General features: G+C 41.3%; 1 protein-coding gene across 1 annotated transcript in view; it reads right to left on the bottom strand.

Annotated features, from left to right (window-relative positions):
* Nucleotides 1-679: 679 nt before the first annotated feature.
* The window catches only part of JAG1 (jagged canonical Notch ligand 1), a 36,554-nt gene continuing 15,573 nt past the window's right edge, over nucleotides 680-21,660 (bottom strand). The window contains exons 4-26 of the mRNA XM_086744978.1: nucleotides 18,746-19,000; nucleotides 17,735-17,795; nucleotides 13,773-13,903; nucleotides 13,332-13,451; nucleotides 12,758-12,871; nucleotides 12,105-12,218; nucleotides 11,208-11,321; nucleotides 10,768-10,814; nucleotides 10,057-10,230; nucleotides 9,416-9,566; nucleotides 8,713-8,877; nucleotides 8,076-8,189; nucleotides 7,326-7,439; nucleotides 7,102-7,215; nucleotides 6,861-6,977; nucleotides 6,316-6,343; nucleotides 6,119-6,204; nucleotides 5,154-5,267; nucleotides 4,814-4,923; nucleotides 4,496-4,732; nucleotides 4,007-4,138; nucleotides 3,399-3,549; nucleotides 680-2,636 (exon numbers count right to left, since the gene is read on the bottom strand). Coding sequence (XP_086601104.1) covers nucleotides 2,179-2,636; nucleotides 3,399-3,549; nucleotides 4,007-4,138; nucleotides 4,496-4,732; nucleotides 4,814-4,923; nucleotides 5,154-5,267; nucleotides 6,119-6,204; nucleotides 6,316-6,343; nucleotides 6,861-6,977; nucleotides 7,102-7,215; nucleotides 7,326-7,439; nucleotides 8,076-8,189; nucleotides 8,713-8,877; nucleotides 9,416-9,566; nucleotides 10,057-10,230; nucleotides 10,768-10,814; nucleotides 11,208-11,321; nucleotides 12,105-12,218; nucleotides 12,758-12,871; nucleotides 13,332-13,451; nucleotides 13,773-13,903; nucleotides 17,735-17,795; nucleotides 18,746-19,000 — 3,221 coding nt within the window. The 3' untranslated portion in view covers nucleotides 680-2,178. The remainder of the gene's footprint in view (nucleotides 2,637-3,398; nucleotides 3,550-4,006; nucleotides 4,139-4,495; nucleotides 4,733-4,813; nucleotides 4,924-5,153; nucleotides 5,268-6,118; nucleotides 6,205-6,315; nucleotides 6,344-6,860; nucleotides 6,978-7,101; nucleotides 7,216-7,325; nucleotides 7,440-8,075; nucleotides 8,190-8,712; nucleotides 8,878-9,415; nucleotides 9,567-10,056; nucleotides 10,231-10,767; nucleotides 10,815-11,207; nucleotides 11,322-12,104; nucleotides 12,219-12,757; nucleotides 12,872-13,331; nucleotides 13,452-13,772; nucleotides 13,904-17,734; nucleotides 17,796-18,745; nucleotides 19,001-21,660) is intronic.

The following is a 21,660-nucleotide window of genomic DNA, read 5'->3' as shown; positions in this document are numbered from 1 at the left end:
CACCTTGCAAGCAGTTGGTTTAAGCTGAAGTACAAGCAGCAGCCTGACCCTATTTTATAATGTTTTTCAGTTGAGTTTGTTGCACGCTTAATTGTTCCTTCAGATTTGTGCTAAAGTAAGAGCAGACGATCAGACAGCTCACCCAAACTTCCACACACAGCCCCTCTGAGGTGGGAGGGGCTACATTAGTCAAGCATTAAAAGCCATTGTGTTGAATATTTTAAGAGTTTATTTTATGCTTTACAAAGCACTTTTTGCCCATTAGAAATCAGTATAATCTGTGGCTCCTTTCTCATCCAGGTCAGCAGTTTGTATCTTGCCTAGCTACGTAAATTTGGTTACTATCTGGTGGTGGCTCATTGGCCCATGCAAAATAAACTCGTTGCACAATTCCAGTCACATCATCATCCTCTTAGAAGCATGTGGAGGTACATTAGCCAAAAGACATTGAGAAGAAGAGACCTGCTGCTTTCCAACCCCTTCACCCTGTGATTCAGAGCCAGAGGGGAACGTGTCATCATCTAACAAAAAAAACCTGACTCCATCAAAATCTGTGGCAGGTCTTGGAAACAAACCGACACCTGCCACTAGTTTTGCACAGCTAACTAGTTGGGAGAGCCTCCAAGCTCAATAATCTCCACGCTCTTTTATGTTTTCATACAAAAAAATTTAATAAATATTACTTTTCAAGATTTATTGCCAGGAACAACACATCAAAGATGCATTTTCATATAACAATATCACAATACAAGGTATCTTCATGATCTCGCTGGTTAACCACCGAGATGACTATGGTTATAAGCCTTTTGATCTTAAACGTCGTAATAGCACTTTGATTTCCTCACTTGTTAAGGCGGGCAGTGTAATCTATGGCAAACCTACACAGTGATCTTACTGGACATTCTACTGTTCAAGTATTCAACAACTAGCTTATTAGAATACTCCCTAAATGCAGTAGATTACAAAAAAAAGTCAAATCTACAAGTGGTTCAGTATTACATATTCATGGTGAGAAAAAAAAAGTAATCAGAATTTACAAAATAAGATTGCTGTGTTTCCAACTTCACACGCTAATTTGATATTTTAATTACATGCAACCACTCACATTTCATCTACATAAAGTAATAGCTCAGTTTTGTTCCCTTAAACTGCTTCTTAGCAGATTATCTGCCTGTCACTCGTTTTTCAAGTCTAAAGCAGCAAAAAAAAATTTTCTAGTCTAATTATCTAAACTGCCTCAGTCAGTACTTACAAATAGTCTTAAAGTGATACTATGGAAGGTGTTTCAAACGTTTGACATTGTACAAAAACCAGCATCAAGGCATGAAAGCCCATCCTATTAAAAATAAACTATTTTAGAACACCTTAGTTTTGGCGTATAGGCAACATGTAACAAGAAAATGAATTCAAAATAGAGAAGCCACAAGCTTACAATGCTATCAAAAACCTTCAACTCTAAACACATACATATAAATAAAAAGGAATGATATTTTAAGGCTCTTGATTATTAAGTTAATAAATCAAATATACACAGTGATTAATAAAAAAAGAATTATTTACATATCTATACAAACTTCTATTTTTGACACATTTTCCTCTTTAAATTCTTCATTTACCAGCAACTGCTGACAAGTTCCCCCCACCCGCCCCCAACAAAAATACAATAAAAAAATAAATAATAAACTTATTTTTTTGATAGTTGCTGTGGTTCCGAGCTGCAAAGGCACTTTCAAATACAGAACTAGTTGTACGTCTCCATAAAACCAATATACAAAAAACTCAAATTCAATAAATATAAATAAAATGTATTATTCTAAAGAAACTGTATAAATCGGGACATCTGGCAGGAAAAAAAAAAATTAACACTAAGGAAGAGTAATAAGGCTATGTAATACCTTAGGAAAGGTTTCCATGATGTATCAGCCACAGCTGAATTTACACGAGGGCACTTTTGACTAGTTTTGCATAGATGTGAAATGCAGCACTTGGTATTCCAGCCAACCACAGCAACTATCATTGCCAGTGTAAGCCAGCTTGTCAAAACTTAAATTAACACAGGGATTCTAAGTAAATAATAGCCTTAGACTCAAATATTACACAACAGTTTAAGAACTACAAGCTCTTGAGTGCCTTTATAATGATATTTAAAGGCCCTGCACGGCAGCACCCTGCTGTCTGCTATACGATGTACTCCATTCGATTTAGGCTTTGTGCACTTTCCAAGTCTCTGTTGTCCTGTTTATTTGTCCAGTTTGGGTGTTTTGTAGGTGTGCTGTTGGGGGGCTTTTCCTCTCTGTCTACCAAAGTGTACGCTGGCTGCTTAGCAAATCGGGCCTTCTGCTGGTGTTTGTCCATGTCGTCTTCCTCCACCTCTGAGTTGTGTGTCCTTATTTTGGCGATTTTAGAGTTTTTGTTTTCGTAGTCTTTAATCGGGACAGTATTTGCTCCGTGTTTCTCAATGGGGTTTTTTATCTGATTCAGCTGCTCCCTTACGTTGTTGGTAGTGTTGTCGTCAGATGCCGTGTGAGTATGGCTGCTCTGCTTTCGGCGCTTTCGAATGCACCAATAAAAAACAGTTACCAGGCAACAGATCCAGGCTACTGTTAGGACCGAGCTCAGTAACGGCACCAAGAAATCTAGAAGAGACAGCAGACCGGTTAACCCTGCTGCAAACCAAGCGTCCCAGTCAACGCTTTCTACAAAGAAAACAAGTCTCAATTCTTAAGCCTTATTTTTTTCACTGGGGTCCAGATGGTAACTTAAGGATAATCCTGGCTCTTTTAGAATACAGAGTGTTTAAAGTGAGTTTAGGACTCGACTTGGGAGTACTAGAAAGTGCATTCCTCTTACGCACAGAGCCAGTTATTGCAGGCAAAAGTAACGCAGGCTTCGTTACTCCGCGCTGCGGGCTCCCAGCTCAGAGGGACTATCTCCTGCCCCGAGGGCAGCTGGCTGCACACCCACTGCGGTCGTTTCTCTCTGCACTGGTGGCTGTCAGTAAATGCCAGCGTGCGCCTGGCGCTACGTGGAAAGCTAACAAACACTTCTGACAATATTTAATTAATCGCATCCAGACAGTGGCATTGCCCAGTAAGTACACGGGAGCTTCCAGAGCCAGCCAGTTGCTTTCTTCTTCCTTGTTTCTCCATGAGGAGTGCAGAAGAGAAGCAGCCCTTTTACCAGCTTGGGCCACTGTTTTAGAGCATTTTGGGAACTTTTTTTTTAAAGTAATAAGATCCTGGCGCAAAGCCTCCTTATTGTTCCCAGTTAACAGGGCCAAGAGGCAGAGATTCTCCGACTTGCTACATATCTCACAAGTGAGAAAAGCTTCACCTGCTTTGAAAGGCTATTCTAGTCAGGGCAAGCATAGGAGTTTTTGGAGATGAGGAAAAGCTCACCTGTTTTGTTCTTAACCGGTCGCCGTTGTACTCTGACTTCCGCGACTGCAGCGATGAGTGTGTTGTTACCATCGCGCTTACTGACAAGGTCAATAATCTTATCTGTGATGTCTTTGATTGGGTTTTCATCTTCCCCTATATCTTCTGCAGACTACAGAAGAAGTCACACAATTAATGCCAGATCAGATGCGTGGGTGATCTGCTATTTATAAAACTTTCACAATCAGTTAAGGCTCTCAGTAATTTGAATACTTAAAAAACAAAACAGAAACTTAAGTCCAGCTATGGGCAGAAAGTAATAATGCAGAATTTTTGTCCCCATCTTAAAAAAAAAAAAAAGACCAAAAAAACCCTCAAAAAGCAGTGCTGAAGAGGGCATAACAGAAATGTGTTACTACCCCTGTTATAGTTGCCACCAGATGGTAGCTTTCAGGTATGCACATGTAAGCAGGATTTCTTTCCTGGTCTTTAAGGGAATTGGAATGGAAACTAAACCATGAGAAGTGCTGACAAAGCCGGGAATTACGATTTTTATGAAATCCACATGTTGCACGCATATCCAGGCAATTAAGTTCTAAGACATTTAAAAATATTCCAGGAATACTTACAATAGCAACATGTATTTCATTATTTGCCAAGTGTGAAGGCTCACAGGTAATATAGATGGAATATTCAACAGAAACATTCTTCAGAATATTCAGATTCCTCAATTCACTGCAAATGTGCTCTGTGGTAAGTCCCTGAAGGATAAAAAAAAAAAAAAAAAAAGTGGGTTTTATTTTTTCTTTAAGTATATATGCTCACTAACACACAGATACAAGAAATAATTTTTTTTCTAACTGGAATTCCCTCCACAGATATATATATATAAAAAATTTTTTGCCCTGAAATAAGAACTCTCAATGGAAGAAGAGGTGGAGTTCCCTCCAAACCAGCTTTTGTTCTTCTCCACACACAAAAGCACTTAGGGTAGAAGTCTGTATTAATCCCTCTATACCTTCCCTTTTCTTTGATAATAAAGGAACGTCAGCTTTTACTGTACTTTATCGGTCAAAAAAAGTTGTTGCATGGTAGGCGAGCTGTGTTCTGCTACTTACTGGTGCCATCATTTCTTTATTAAAGGTGAAGGTGATGTTGGCACAGTTGTCCTGGTAGTAGGAATCAGAATTGCATTTGGTCTTCACCGGCTGTTGGTTCGAAGGCCAGCATTCACCCACTGCAGCACAAGGGTGAGTGAAACAGTGGTCTTCTCTTACAGGAACACAGGCGTGTCCAGCTGGGCATTCGTTGTGACCTTTGGCGTGTATGACACAAGGGCGAGGACCACACCAAACCTGAAGGAGAAGAAATACTGCTAGGTAACCACTGGTTACAGGACAGAGGACAGTACAGCCTAAAGCACAGCACAGCCGTACCTTCGAACAGGTGACCTTTCCATTCAAACACTGACAGGTATTGCAGTCATCATCCCACTTTGCCCCATCTGGCATTACTCGAACACTGGTAATGCACGGCCTTCCTGTAACTGAAGGGAGATTGAACAGAATTATAAAATTAAAAGAGGAAAAAGAAGTGAGAAAACCACACATGCCTAAGTTCATCTAAACTTATCACTAATTTGCTTCTTCAATGTATTTGCTTTAATACAACAAAAAATAACCCCACCCCAAAACTCCATACAACCACCAACCTGTTAACAGGCAATTACACAGATCTTGCTACAAGTTTTACGACCAGCTACGACATCTGCAGTACCTTCTTGGCATCCTGGACCACTACGACCTGGTGGGCAAATGCAACGGTACCCGTTAATTTCATCTATGCACGTAGCTCCAAAGGCACAGGGTGAAGACTGGCATTCGTTGATATCTGTGATGGGAAGGAGAGGAAATAAAAAAAAAAAAAAATTAAAAAAAAATTATTTTAGAAGTCACTCTATAGTACCCCTTTTACTTCGTCAGAAAAAAAGCCATACGAGAGATTTGCCTACTGGAGCTTTGTGTTCGTTTTCTAGTGTCTACTTGGAAATAGAGTCTTATTAGCACGACCGATTTAATCTCAGAGCAAGTTCTTTGAAGTTTCTGCTGTGTGGCACTAAAAGATCAAAACCTGACCCCTATGGCTACTTAAGCTTTTCAAGGGCAAGGACACATTCCTTCTCACACACATGCACTTCCTCTCCTTTGACACACTCCAGTTTTGTCCCCCTGCTAGATTCTTCAAGTGATGACAAGGTTAAACCCCTTTCCACTTGTATTGCTACTATGAAACTTCTATTTCCATGGCTGTTATTAAAAAAAAAAAAAAAAAAAAAAAAAAAAGTGTTAGTGTCCTCCTACCTGTAATTATTATTAAATTACAGGGAAGTGCATACATCACCTCAGGGCTTGTAGGTGGATTATTAATTGACAAGGTTTTTGGCTGGCAGAAACCTATGGCGCACAAACACATTCTGACTGGGAAGAGTACCCTGAAGGGCATTTTGCCCACTCAGCTGAACCAAGAGGTTTTACCCCCAACTCAATCGTCTTCCAAGATTTCTCTAATTTTCAGTGCAATTCCTGCCCTCCCCACATCTGCTGCAGATCTAGGTACAGGTACAGAAGACACAGGACATCTATCATTAATGTGATCTACCACTTAACTCAATTAAGATGACTGTCTTGCAGCAAGATTCAGGCAAGACAAAAATGAAGGCGGAGTGCCACTGAAACACTTACTGATCCTGCAGTCGGGACCTGCGAAGCCTGGAGCACACTCACAGCGGTACCAGTTGTCTCCATCCACACAAGTGCCACTGTTGTAACTATAAAGAAACATCATTATACACATTAAAAACCTGCTACAGACAGAAAGAATCTAGAATTCTAAAGCAACAAAAAAAGCAAAGGATGAAAGATAAACATATTAAACTTACCAAGGATGAGGACTGCAGTCGTTTGTGTCTGCAAAGCAGAGACAGGCAACATTAAATATGCAGACTTTGGCTAATACAACTCCACCGTCAGTAAAGAATGAGTAAACTTCCCCTAATGCCCAAGTTACACTTAGCTCAACTCTAACAAAAATATGCTGAAATTTTCTACTAAATTGATTCCAGGCTTCTACCACAAAATTTGTTAACTACATTGTGAAACACATGTACACAGGAAGAGATCGTTGTAAAGAATCTTAACAGGGAGAAAAAAAAAATAGTGTGGAAGCAGACAGAGCTGCTCGTAGAAAAAGAATGCGGGAGAAAACAAGACAACATCTGTCTCCACTTAGCTCATTTGCAACTTTCTCATGCCCAGGTCAAGGCTCTATCACATAAAGTCATTAAAAACAAAGATTCAGGTGATGCTAAAGCCTACATCAAACAAGCCTTCCCTTCTGGTTTCAATCTTGACTCCAGGGGCAACAGGATGAGCTCATGTTCTCATCATGCAACACTCTGGAAAAGTTCAAGTAGAGACGACTTACTCTGAGTGCACGTGGGTCCTTCCCAGCCCTCCTTGCAGACACAAGTAAAAGAATCCCCGCTGACTACACAGGTACCACCGTTATGACAGGGGTTTGGCAGGCAGCTGCTGTTCCTTGCTGTAACAGAAACAAGATTTGCCGCTAAGTTGTTAGAAAGCTGTCAAAACTGAGCCAAGAGGAAAAACTGAGGTCACAGATTCAACGCTGCATCTGCTTCCTGGTGATTAGGCAGGGTATTTACCTATGTTACAAGTGGCTCCTTCCCATCCTGCAGGACACATGCACTTGAAAGTGTCCCCCTCGTCGTAACACGTTCCTCCATTGTTGCATGTTGCCTCATCGCACTGGCTGTCACCTGTGAAGAACCCAAACCATCCTCAGTACCAGTGCTCTCTTAATGCAATGCAACAAGTTTAAGCAGACTAACAGAGCGCGCCTGTTATGTTTTGGAAACGCTGAACTTACGGGAGTGGCAAGTTTTTCCTTTCCACCCATTTTTACATTCACAGAAGAAGTCGTTGACCAAGTCTCGGCAAGTTCCTCCATTGTGGCAAGGGTTTTTACTGCAGTCATTAATATCTAGATATGTTAAGGAGAGAAAACAAACTAAGCAGTGTTTACAGAACTGACAGACACTTTAAGGTGCATGTCCCATCCCTAATTTTGGCCTGTGTTTCAATCATGGATTAAACACTTAAGTCAGTATTTTAAAGCTTTGAGCGCTGTCAGAGATTAAGAATATTCCACCACATTCCTCCAGTTTGTTTTCATTTTGTTTGTCATCTTGTTTCAGTAAACATGAAGGGAAAAGGCCTATTACATAAACTATCCTCTCAGTCAGAGGACAGGAGCCAAGTGCTCGCTCCTCTTCTGTTCCTGAGACTGACAATGATATGCAGATACGCCATTCCCAGAGTGGTGTGTGCTAATGCTAAGGGTTTCTTACAGAAAGTTATCCAAAGGGTAGAGCAAAAAACTGAACAGTAGGAGAGCCAGGTTCTACTCCCAGTCCAGCTTCATAACTTGGGTTTAGTTCTGATACAAAAGCCTGGGACTCGGTAGAAAACAGAGGACACCTTGTCCTCTGCGGCCTCTGAAGCAGAGTTTATGCTGAATTGGCATCGGTCACTATCCCATCTTAAAGACAGTACCAGCCATTCCTTCCTGATGTTCTTCCAAAAGATCTTTCTGTGTGCTGAAGAATGGTTAACTTACTTGTTTCACAATACATTCCTTCCCATCCATCGCTACAAATACATTTGTAGGAGTTGATGCCATCGATACAAGTGCCACCATTTTTACAGGGGTTGCTCTCGCAGTCATTAATATCTGCAGTGGTTTGGAAGGGAGGAGAGGAAAAAAAAAAGAAAAAAAAAAAAAGAAAAAAATCAAATTAGAAGTACAGCTACTAGAAGTCATCTTATTGCAGACTCTTTCATGCTACTTCCATTTCTAAGCCTCTTTTGAGAGGAAGGCTTATAAACAAAATGAGAAATAGCAGAAAAACAATGCATGAAGTGATGAGCCTGTCACTCAACACTTACTATTAAAAACAAACAAACAAAAAAATCAGGAGTCCTTAAGATCCATCTTAAACCCCACTATTAACTACCTCAGACCTTGTATACACAAGGTTTTTAAAAACATACAATTCAAGGCCGGAAGGTTCATTACTGTGAACTTTCCCCAAGGCCCAGCAAATTCCAATATGCCTCACCCAAGCGGGATATGAAAACTTAGAGCAGTTCCAAGGTTCACTGTGTTACGAGAAAGCAGGCAGTCTGGGAGGAAAGGATGGAATCTCATCCCAGAAAGAGTAGGGAACAGTAAAACATATCTTTTTAGCTCTTACTCTCGTGACAGTAGGTGCCAGTGAATCCTTTATTGCATTCACAGGTGAATTTTCCACCTGCTTGGCTCTTGCATTTTCCGTGAGGACCACAGACATTGGAGGAAATATAACGAACCCCTTCCGGTGTGCTGTTAGAAGCTACTGCCACAGTACAGCTGTCAATGACTGTAGAAAAAGCAGAGACCTGCGTGAGGATTGCCCATTCTATCTGATTTCTTAAGCTAAGAGCAACATTTTAATTTCCAGTGATGGACGTTTAAAAAACATACACATCACAGAATCATTTTAGGTTGGAAAAGACCTTTATGATCACAGAGTCCAACCGTAAACCCACCAGTGCCAAATATGCTTGCTGCTTTAAAATAAAACGACTTTACCATGTGCTTGTACATCAAATAATCACAGCACCTGAGCTGAAGATTGCTGGACCACGTCCGTGGCCTGGAATAAATTCAGCAAAGCTGGCTGTTTGCTACATGTGTTTTCTGTCCACGTTGACATAACACTGTCTTTCAAATCGCTGGTATTTACAAATATTACTCATCTTCTCATACAGAGGCATAAGGCACAGGGCAAAATTCAGCCTCTTTATAACAAGAGCTGCTCCACTGATTACATTATTGGAGCTGCATTATGGTGCCAGCCAGGGGAGGGGCAGAAACTACTGCCAGTCGTTCCCATTCACCTGCACGGTGACACAAACCTTCACAAGGAGTTGTGCGGCAGTGATCTTTCAGGTGGGAGCAGTTCTTCCCTTCGTAATCTTCAGGGCAGTTACAGAAATAGTCCATAGCAAGATTGAAACACTGGGCACCATTCTGGCAAGGATTTGGCTCACAATAATCTATGTCCAGCTGTAAGTAATGCAGAGAAGGGAAAGGGAAATAAAAGGGGGGGGGGGGGACGCTGAGTGAAACAAAAGCTTTATCATAGCTTCCCCTCACTATAACAGGCAGACATTGTGGAATCTGACCTTTTTATCTGCTGCCTCAATGAATTGTTCGTAACGTACAGAGTTTAGTTAGACTTGCAACTATTTCAGCAGACAGCACTCTTGATATTAAACAGCCACTGGAAGTTAATAGTTAGCACGCAACAAAACCTGACACACAAACACTTGCAGTCTGTCTAACAAAAAGAATCCTCAGCAGCCCGTCAGGGGTTTTTGTTGGCTTCTTTTTTCCCCTCCAATATATATTAATCAAGCACTTTCTTGGCAGACTGACAGCGATATCAAGTACTTTATACTATGGTTCACTGGATGCAAGGCATTCAGTGTACAGACCCCGTGTGCTGGTGGAAACGCTGCTGGCTGAGGGCCTGCCTTTCACCCATGCTTCTTACCTGACAGAGGTTTCCTGAGAAACCAGCGGGACACAGACATTGGAATCCATTGATTTCATCCTGGCAGTGACCCCCATTCATGCAAGGGTTACTTGCACATTCATTGATGTCTTTCTCACAGTGATCTCCTGCATAGCCAGGTGAACAGATACACCGATAACCATTAACCAAGTCCTGGGAAGGAACAAGAAAGTTTAGAGTTAAGGTTTTTTTTCTTCTTCTCAGTATATTCTTAGAAAAGAAAAGAAAAGAAAAAGACAGTCCAAAAAAAAAAAAAAAAAAAGCAAAAAAAAAAAAGTCTCTTGCAACTTCCAACACCAACATAAAAAACTAGCTCAAATTAAAAACAAGGCAAGAATATTTAGGGAGAAAAATAAAAACACACAAACACACCAGTACTGGCTTACGTGCCTGATTTTGAGGAAGGATTCATTAATCCACATTTTGAAGTGGAGTATCTACAGTTACCGTAGCCAGTTTGCACAACAACCAGCTCCTTGACACTGGCAGTGAAAAATGAGGCATTTACTGCAGTTACACCTTTTGCCCCTGCTGTTCTACACACATACCCTGACATGCTGTAGCCCCCCCAGCTCAAAGAAATGACAATTTATACCAGCTAATTGCTGTTTTCCACACTATTTGTGTTTAGATTCAAATGTTTTAGTTACTGTTGCAGCTCTCAGGGAAACCAAACCAAGAGTGGCTTACCCGACAGGATCCTCCATTCTGACATTGTCCACGACAGTCGTTAATATCTGTAATAAAATTAGTGTAGTTAGAAGGCAAAAATATATTTACACTAGATACAGAGTTCAAGTCCCTCTAAAACTGCAGCTAGATAAACCTTTTGTCAAGTTTCCTGCACGCTTTCCTTGAGATAAGGTTATTATAATGGGTGGGAACCTTTTGCGATTCTTCTACTAGAGGCAGCGAAACTTCACATCATTGTTTTAGTTACTTTATCAGAATATAGCTATGTTATGGACTAATGAGTTTGATAAAACTGTGTATTTTCATTCCACACCAACTACTCCCTTTCTAAAAACATCAACCGCTGCCTGACATTTAAATCTGAGCTTAGAACTTAGTAGCTTACAAAAATATACACACAACTGGCCTTTAATAAACCCAAGGAGATAGACACTTACTTATATCACAGTTATGGCCAGACCAGCCAGTAATGCAGTCACAATAGTAGCTGCCAATCAGGTTCCTGCAGGAGTTGGCATTGACACAGGGTTTGCCCTCACATTCATTCGCATCTGAAAAAACAATGTGAACGGCCAAATGCGGGGCTTGTAGGGCAGTGGGGGGGGGGGTGGGCGGGAAAAAGCAGCCTACAGTCGGTTTTCACAACAATAATCAGCAGTTCATTCAGATCTAAGAGGAACTTGTAATATACAACATGGATTAGCGTGACTTGAAAGAACGAAAGCCAATCATACATCAGCCTCTGAAGTCTCTTTCAATTTCTCTGCAATTAGAACATACAGGCTACGCTAATTATTTGACAATTACCCAGCCACTCATTAAGAGCAATGTTGTGTCCCCCCCCACATCTCAAGCAAGCATTTTGAAGGAGGAGTGCTGCAGCCTGGTCACTGGGATTAGTCTGTTGTGTGAAGAATGCAGACAGCTCATTCTTCGTGAGATCATCCACATTTTGGAACCCAGCTGTGAACTCCTTGGTCTGGAGGAGTTGACATGGCTGAAGAGATACAGCAACTTTCTCACAGGCTGAAGGAACAAATACATGTGGGGGTGGGACTGGAAGGCACACGCGTGCACCCTCCCCACTTCGGTTCATTTACGGTTTAAAATATGTCTCTCTGGCTTAGTTAACCATTTCGTTCAACTGCTAGCACGCATCAGCAAAACATCAAAGGAGGCCACTCGATGCTTTGAGACTGTCCTAGACCCCAGGTCCTGCAAACACCAACGCAAAGGGCACGATCGCCCTTGCCTGCTGGACTACGATCCCTTCTGCATTTATTTTTGCCCCCATCCCCCGAGCAACACTGGATGAAAAGAAAAGCAGTTCTCACCTAGCTGGCACGTTTTGCCAGTCCACTGAGGTGGGCAAATACACTTAAATCCATCAACCAGATCTTGGCAAGTTCCTCCATGACCACAGGGATTTGGAGAACAATCATCAATATCTGTAATGCAGAGTAAGGAAAGGCTCAGCTCTGATACCAAACAGGCAACGTCAGTACCTGACAAATCTGATATACGGTTGCTGCTACTAGGATTTGTCCTGAGGAACAGAAAGATGACAGGACTTCTACTTGGAATTTCTAGGTCTACTCTAATTTCAGCAAAAGCCTCCTTGAAAAATAATAGTGTGAAAGGGGATTCAAGGCACAGGGGAAGTGCAGGCCTGTGGTCTTTTTGCAAGGGGAAATCAGATTTTGATCCAGCAAGTCTCTCTAAAGAGTATTTTAAACAGTTTGCTGGAATACTACAGAAATTCAGGGTTCTGCCTCTTTCAAGAGGCCATTGGCCATTCTTTCCCCTGGCATTTAACAAAAACCTAGGTACAAGCAAAGGAGAAGAGTGTGCAGTGGTGTAAATGGCTGTCAAGAATCAATGCTAAAGCTGGGAAAGGTTAAGTAGGCTGCCCTGTAAGTTTATCAGGGATTAGAAAGACTGACCTAAACCAGCAAACTAGCACATTTTAAATTGTGAAAGGACTTACTATCAGTGCAAGTTGGTCCAGCCCAGCCAGGCGCACACACACATTCAAATCCCGTAGACGTCTCTAAGCAGCTTCCTCCATTGTGACAAGGATCGGAGAGGCAGGCGTGCTCCGCTGCACCGGGACAGAAACACATCACGGTAGAAGCTACAGCAATATCACCAGATGCCACCCCCTGCTCTCTCCACACGCTTCTACTCCAGACACACCATCATTAGTTTTGATGTACTGCCCTCCTACAAGAGGTGTGAATCAAAAAGCTACCAGCCAGCAGGAAGTCAGCTTCCGTGCTAAATTCATCACCACACTGACTCGCACCTGTTTGAGTCACAGCCAGACACGGTAACTTGTAGTGATCTCTCCAGTGAGCAGAAGGCTGATGTTCAGAGATACCAGCCATTCGTGATGAAGCATGAACAAGCAAGTCTGGATCTTTGTAGCCAGCCCTGACATCATAATTAATATTGGAAACTGACTTTTCCCCAACCTCGTAAAACATATCCAAAACCAGCCGCTAAAAGCTGGCAAGAATTAACTGCCAAGCGGCAGCTCTGCGGCTGCATCAAACACTTACCAATTTCACAGTTCTGTCCTGAGTAGCCCTCAGGGCAGGAACACTGGTATTTATCAGGGCCCGTGTTGCTGCAGGTCCCACCATTCAAACAGGGTGGGTGGGTTCCACAGTAGTTCAGATCTGCAAGAGGTGAGGAGCATTTAAAGCCAGGGTTGAAAAAGAACAGAAACATCACCACATGCATGCCTTTTTCCATTATTCTGGAGCCTTTACTGAATCCATCCGCACACAAGAGTAGGACAGGAGAGGGAAAACTTAAGCACACATGCTAAGAATGTCAGAACAGCAGAGGAGACAACACTAAGTAGCTGAAGGACAAAACCAACTCCCACCACGTTTCAGGCAGCTCGCTCGCTCAGTCTCATGCGCACACTCTCCTTGCTCAGTCTGCCAGTGTTAAAATTCAAGTGTTACACTTGGCTATCCGTAAGATTAGCATACCTTTGTCACAGAGCTGACCACCCCAGTTGGTTTCACAGAGGCATTGCCACGGTTCAATGCAAGTGCCATGGACACATCCCGGGTGTGGAATGCACTTATCACAGTACTGGCCTTGCCATCCATACTGACACCTTCGTTTAAAAAAAGAAAAAGAAAAAAAAAAATTCAGAACAGGGAAACAACCCAAAAACTCGTTAGAATTCCTCTGTGTAGATGCAAGCGTGGAACTCCAAAGCTTGGAGAAAAACTGGGGAGATGGGGGAGAAGGGCAGGATAAGGGGAGAAGCTATTCAAGGTTTGTTTGATGGTTTCTTGTAAACAAACATTTTAGTAGTTTTGCCAAGGTCTCTGCGGCCAGCCTCCTGACAAAAGAATAACTGTTCTGAGAGAACCAGCATGAGGCCATTCAGCACAATAATACTCTTTTGGAGCCTCATACAAATGTGGCAGAGAGGGTGTGTGTGCACTACAAATCAATTTCTAGACTTTGACAGGGTGCTTTATAAATTGAGGGGGGGAGAAAAAGTCAGTGGAAACAAAAGTTATCCAGAGATCCTCATGAATACCAGGCTCCAGGCATTTCAGCCGTGCTGGGTTTGCAGGAAGACAAACAAAACCATAAACACCAACTCGGAGCCCTCGGCAAGGCAGTAGCAAAGCATTAGGAGCTCTCTGCCTTATCGGAAGTTAACCTTATTCTGAACTGGAAGACACACAGCAAGTATGGACTGAGGCCCAGTAAAAGATGAAAGAAAAACAGCACACACACCAGGATTTTACATATGTTCAAAGAAGATCAGTTGTCAGCATATTTCAGAGTCTGATTTATGCTCATCTCTTCTCAGGGAAGAACTAAAACATATCGAATTCTGAGAAACTTTAATTCCATATCTGGAGAAGAATTTGTTATTACTTAAACTATTTATTGCCACTATCAATGAGCTACCTGAATTCTGTACTTAAAAGGAAGATGTTCTTTTAAAGTAAAGCCCCTTGAAGGGAAAGCTCATTTTGGCTTTCATTTAGTTCTCACTAGCAAGACAGACCAAGGATTCTTCAAATTAAAGTGAATCTATAGATAGAAACAAGGAAAACAAGTTGAAAATTAAAAGCAAGGGTTTGTTCAGGTACTGCATTTCATTAACAGGTCCTGAGAGTAATTGATCAGCAGTAATTATGCACTAAGCTGTCACTAAATTATGAAAACAAACCTCATCTGTACAGAAGTCAGCTAAGCTTTCTATTTATAAAACCCCCCACCATTCTTCTGCTGGCAATTTCTTCTCATGGGAAAAAGCTAGAGGGATCTATCCAGTGGGTAATCACACAGAGCTAGTGCTAAGTCTGACTTCCCTTCTAAAAAAATCTCAGGTGACAAACTGCATCCTAATTAACCTTTTTTTTTTTTTTAAATAGTTATTTCAATAGCAGCCTATTCAAAGTCAATGGGAAATTCTTATTAGTTCATGTGTTAAAAAAAAAGCACTAGTCCAACTTATGTGTCTTTGTGTGCAAAGAACATGAAAGAAAACCAGATCAGGCAAAATAACCTCTCTCAAGTAGCTCTTGGAAAATCCTTCTGTATAGGGAATATAATAAGAATGCACAAAGATCAAAATTTAGGAACATACCCTTTTAATTTGTCTTACATTCAAAGCAACTTGCCTGTGAGCTTGCACACAAGCAAAACTAAGGGACCTCACCTGCAAAAACAGGTATCCAAATCGAGAATTTTATCCCCTTCTGCCAAATCAAAGGAGCGGGGTTTTTGTTTTCTTTAAAGCAAGTGTAAATAGAAACAAGTAATTAAAAAAATCAACACACAGGAAAAAAAGCTGTGAGCTTTAGAACCAAAGATATGACTTTCTTCAAGCATCAGCTTCAAAGTATAACAAACAAAATTGGATAAAGCTATTGGCATTTTTTTAAAAAAAAAAGTTAGATATCAATTCCAGAAAAAGAGTCATTGTAATAATTCTTCTTTAATAATATATATGCAGCGGTTTCTCATGAGAAATTTGAAGTTAACTTTCCTTGTATAGTGATTCATGAGTCAATATGGTTTTGCTGGCTGGCCTGCATTAAAGAAAGTGACTCGCACCAAAAGGGAAAAGGATATTTTAAGAATGTTTGCAAGTTGTCTATTGTACCAGAACCCAGAGCAGTTTCTGCTGGGATGTTATTTTTAAACTCAGTTGCATTTGTAACATACAGGCTATATGACTCATCAAAACTTAAAAGAAAATAAAATCTTGTTTCTCTGTTCACTTTAAAGATATTGGTCTAACTTGGCAAGCAGAAGTTATCTGAAAGCACCAGAAGGACAGCATTGTTTCAAGACTATGCAAATCAAGTGTGGGAAAGTTGCACCTTAAGTAAATAAGAGCACTAGTGCATGTCTGGGCAGTGAGTGGGAGGTAAGAGACTTAGAAAGAGAAAGGAAAGAAAAAAAAATCTGGAAACAAAGCCTGTTGTTCTGACTAGGAGACAGCAACCTCTACAAGGCATGTTTATTCTGATGACAGAAGCACAAATCACTGGTAGCCTTGACTGATACACTCCTCTCGCCATCTGGCCCCCCGATAATTCCTACTACTTCCTAGGCTTTTTTTCTTTTTTTAATTAAAAAAAACCCAACATTTAGATTTGGTGTTCTGGAGGTTAATCAGCTTATATCAGTGCTGCTAAACATAAAAATCACTGAACAACCTACAACTGTCCATCCTGTGGCTTTACTTTCCCTTGTCTCTTGTGGAGGGTGAGAAGTTACTTCCTACCTTACTTCCACAATGCTCCTTGATGATTTTTTTTTGTTTTGTTCTGTTTTTGAAGCATGGATTACACGGATAGAGAGAAAGAATGAACCACTGTTACTATTTAGGCTGACTTCTTATACAATATAGTCTGTCAGACATCCCCAGATTCAGTTCTTGTTTGAACTACAGCTTGTCTAGAAAGAAAAGCAGTCCACTTCATGCAAAACTTTCCAGCAATATAGAACCCACCAATATGTTTGTTAGGCAGAAAAGTTACTTTCTGTTCCTTTAGACTTCCAAGCTTTACTTTTAACCCTTCCTACACAGGATCACAGTATCAACATTTTGTAACCTCAGAAGCCCTCAGTTATGACAAAGCCCTCAGATATGACAAAGGGTTACATGAAGCAACTTACAACCTGTTTGTTGATAAAGAATGTCCACATTTAATATCCATTAACCTTCTATTAGTAAAGGAGAAAAGTTCCCTGTGATGTAAATATATGCTGTATATTTTGAGGCACTGCAAATATTTACTTGTTGGGTTATGGATAAACTCTGCTTTTCATTGTCTCCTTGCCAGAGCAGAAGGGACTTCAAAGCACTGGAGCAAAATTCTGCATTCATCGGAGCCTACTGACAAGATTTCATCCCAGCTATTAACCTCTCAGCACTGGGAGCCTGGCTCACAATGGTAAAGGAACTGAGAGATTTAACTAATCCCATTCTAAAGAATGCTTGACTTTTGCCTACTGATGGAAGAAACCAAGGGGTGGGAGGGAGGAAGGGGGAAATAGTGAAAGGGAGAAGAGGAGAGAAAAGCCACACTGTACTTCAAGCTTGTAGTTGAAAAAGCCTATTAATCAGGCTGTTGAAAAAACCATACCCACAAAACGTTTGCACTATTTACGCAGAATCAATTAGTTAGTGCTCATTAGGCAGCATTCACACGATTTATCCCATAACCCCCTCGCCCCCAGTGCCACCATTTCAAAAACCAAAAGCTTCTTAAAATTATCAGTGCATTAAAAACCTGCTCCCCCTTATTCTGGGCAAATCAGCATGAATAATGTGCCTCAGTCAAAAACGTAACTCCAAAAACACCCTCTCTCCCCAGTCCTATTGTGTTTAGCATCACTTGTTTAATTATTGGGGGTGAGGGGGGGAACAGGGATGATAGGACAAGGAGGGAGAGGGAGCATTTACCTGCACTCTCCTGGAATTGTGCAAGAACCATGCTTGGGGCTACATCCCTGACGACAAATAGCTGTTAAAACAAAAAAAGAAGAGTATCAGCATGCTGCCTGCTTCCTACATCTTCACACTCGTGGGAATGTTTTAATCTCTAACCAGCATTGTAATCCCACTAAATCCAAGATTTTAACAAGTCTCTCGTATCAAGTCTACTGGAAGGAAAACCAAGGCAGGTGGCTCCTTGTGATAGGAAATCTACCTGCTAGCTTTGCAGAGGAATCATACCTAATGCTGTTCTTAGATTATCTAAAAAAAAATTTTTTAAAAAGCTGCAAATCACTTCAAGTCTACAGGTTTCCTTCCTCTGTCTTTTGCAGGTGAACTGGCCCACTCTCCCTGGCTTTACATCTAATTCAAAGCAACTTTTAACTACTCTGGATTATCTCTGAACAGGCAGGATACTAAGATGAGCATCTATTCATATTGTAGGTAAACTCAGCCAGCAAAACATGCCGATAGTCTGTTCCTATTCAGAGTCCTGCTTTCCTCTTCTGAAATTACCATTCCCTAAGAAACATGTTAAACATCATCTTGGGTAGAATAAACAGCCTGAGACTTTTCCAACACCAAAGCTTTACACTTGCCAGCTCAGCTCTAAAACAAGTCTCTCCTTCCTGCTTGTCTTGAAGTTCTGCACCAAAGGGGAAATCCTTTTTGAAGTCAGCAGCAGAATTCCTATTGAAGTCAATGGGCTGGGTTTTCTTCCCAAAGGCAAAGATGGGGATAATCAGAGAAAGAACACATCTGCTAAAGTGCCCAGTACTTGCTTTAAAACCTTGGAGAGGTCTAATAAGGCAGAAACTAGTTTTCTCCTGCCCCTAGTTCTCTGTGTAAAGAGTTACTTGCTGTCCCATCAGACCTTAGCGCTGTTGTCTGCAGGAACTGAATTGCAACCTGGGTACGATGCACTCAAATCCTGTCCAAGCCCACTGATCATTAGGGGGTCGAGCATTTGTCACAAACCTTTGTTGCATTCTGGTCCCATCCAGCCTTCCAAGCAGGTTTTGTTGCCATTCTGGTCACAGGTATGGTGAGTGAAGAAGTCATCCCTTGGTCGACAAAACTTGTTGCAGCCAAAGCCATAGTAATGTTCTGCACAAGTCACACGGATTTGGTACTCAAAGTGAGCAACTCCTGCATTATGTTTCAAGGTCTGCCACTGACGGCTTGGATTGATCATGCCAGAGTGGGATGCCTTCTCAATAATGCGATCGGGATCTAGAAGTCAGAAGAGATGTCAGAGTTAAAACTTTGTTTAGGTATCATCACCTCCCACATCACAGCTCTCTAGCTTCGCAGGCAAGACTCTTCGAAGCAGCCAGTTGGTTTTATTAATTTTCTGTTTTAGAGAGTAAGATAAGGCTGCCCTGGAGCTACAAACCATTAACTTAAACACACATGAAACTGAACAAAGCTTGAAATCAAATGGGACTGTTAACTTACTGCCAATCACTTATCCCTTTTGCAGTGTAAGGGCATCCACTAAGAATCATACAGTTCGTGATTAAAGAAAATTCAGCTGCTTTTACTTCTAGCTCCAGTGGACTGGTACATAGTGCGGTTTTCCCTGCTTCTCCATTAATGGTCCTAGTTTTGTTTTTAAACTGGAATATTTATGAAAACATCACACTACAATAGCCTAATAAAGCAATGTCTACAAACTGAATAAGCGCACCACAAAAAGGTTTGCAGCCTTCTGAGACTCTGGTGTAAACACTAAATTGAAAACTAGCAACTCTGGCATTCAGACAACACCACTAGGTTTTGGCTGAGAAATTACCATTGAAATTCTCTCTTCGGATGTTAGCTGACACTAAAAATTCAAGACTACCAGAGCTCCAAGCAGAGAACTCAAATTACTGCATATATGTGCCACAGATCTCCCTTCTTTCTACAGAGCATTTTGCAGTTTAGACTTCGTACTTGACATTTAGTTCCAGCAAAAGTCTTCTGGCTTTTAGAGCCCTACAACTGTCTAAATTATGGCTTGAAATAATAATATTTCACATTAGCTCAGAACATTGTATATATCTGTGGTATTTCACTTTGTAGTCCAGGTCTTGTGACTTAAGTGATCTGACACTGCCTTATGACCTGCTGCTAGCAAGCACTTGACTGCCGAGTGAAAGTTTATCATAAAACAGCCAAAATATCCTTGCAGACACAGTACAAAAACAAAAATAAGTACCAGCCTACACTATTCTGTATATGGGAGCACAATCCAGCAAGAGAAGAATTTTAGGTAGAAGGGCGGTTTGCCAACGATGTGTTGGAAAGCAGTGTGTGAAGTACTGGCACATTGGAGTGTTAAGAATTAAAATGTACTTATGTTCAGCTTGTTCTTCCAACAACTACAAAAGAAAGTTTGGAGATTTTACATAAGGCAGAGTTGAAGACTAATGAAGTACCTACATCAACCTTAAGATGACACATGGGCAGTTTTTCCATCTAAAATGCTTTTACATGTACTACTAAGGACCTTTGATTTGTAGTCTTCAAAAAGAACTTCCAAACAGGCTTCTCAAGCCTCAGATACCTATTATCAATTCACCACTAGACTCTGCCTGCTTGTTTACAGCTTTGAATAAAGTTAAGTCAAAGCACTTGCTGCACAACCAGAGGAAAGTGTCAATACACACACACTGGAAGCATTTACCCATTTTGGGGGGTATTCTTGGCTCGAGACTACAGCATTCATTAAGCGTTTACAGTGTGAAATTAAGGGCAACAACAACTTATTCACCTTCTGGTATTTCTGGTTCTATATTTTCCATTTAAATCAGGCTTTGTTATTCATTGGCACTAAGCCCCCAACCCCACATCTATGTGCAAGACTTTCAAATGCATGCAGGCCTTTATTAATTTAAAACCCATTCACAACTAACGTAGATGCCTAAGGACTTTTCCATACTGGTATATCCAGAGCAATATCATGTCCTGTACTGTGCAGGTGTAAGGCTCTTAGATCTCATCAACAAGATTACTGACTAATTCTAAGAGGTACTTAAGCAGATGCATATCTATTCGCCTTGAATGGGGCTAGTCAAGCGATTAGAGTTCCACTCATGCGTGCTGGAGATGGCTTTGCTGCACTTGCCAAGATTACACCCTGATCTACACCGCAGTTGGAAAGCAAACGCATTTCCCCAAATACTGAGTCTGTGCATAAAGACATCCTGTTTCTTGTGAGTAAAACAACTCTATCCTTTTCTCCTGTAAGTGGCAGAAGAAAAGAGGAATGACGCTCAATTTAGTTTTGCAAACCACCTCCCCCTCCACACGCACACACACGCTCTTGCTTTTCCAGTCTTTTCCTGTTCCCCATTGGGAACATACCAGTGACAGCTATTTCAGTCCTTGGCACCTGAAAACCAGTTGCCTTGGAAAGGAGATCTTTCCTCTTGCCTCTGCTCTGTCATTCTTCCCCTATCTGCCAGCTCATTAGGAAGCATGTCCTTGCTGTCCGCCTGACATCTCACTCCAGCCACCAGCTCTTTTAAGCCCTTAACCACAGACTGAACTCAAATGGAAACATCCTTATTAGTCCTCTGGACTTTATTTTTTTAAGGGCCCAGATGAAAACCAGCTGCGATTTCACTTTGGATCATGGCTGAAATGCCTTTCATTTGATACAGGTTCTAAAGCTGCCACCATACATTTAAATTCAAGTAAGGTCTCACAGACTTAAGATCCCTTTCCATTAGCCATCACCCACAGTTTTCACAATGAAGTATTGGCATGTTCCTTCTTGTACAAAAATTTCTCCACCCTTCCCTATTCCCACCTGTCAGTACGCACTTACACAAGTGTGCTGACCCAGACTTCAGGGAAGGCATTGCAACAGCTCTTCCATTCTTAGCCCGCACCAACGATGTTTG

This window comes from Chlamydotis macqueenii, chromosome 3 (genome assembly GCF_036417535.1).
Source record: "Chlamydotis macqueenii isolate bChlMac1 chromosome 3, bChlMac1.mat, whole genome shotgun sequence".
In the NCBI taxonomy this organism is placed as follows: Eukaryota; Metazoa; Chordata; class Aves; order Otidiformes; family Otididae; genus Chlamydotis; species Chlamydotis macqueenii.
This window is presented reverse-complemented; position numbering and strand designations above follow the sequence as displayed.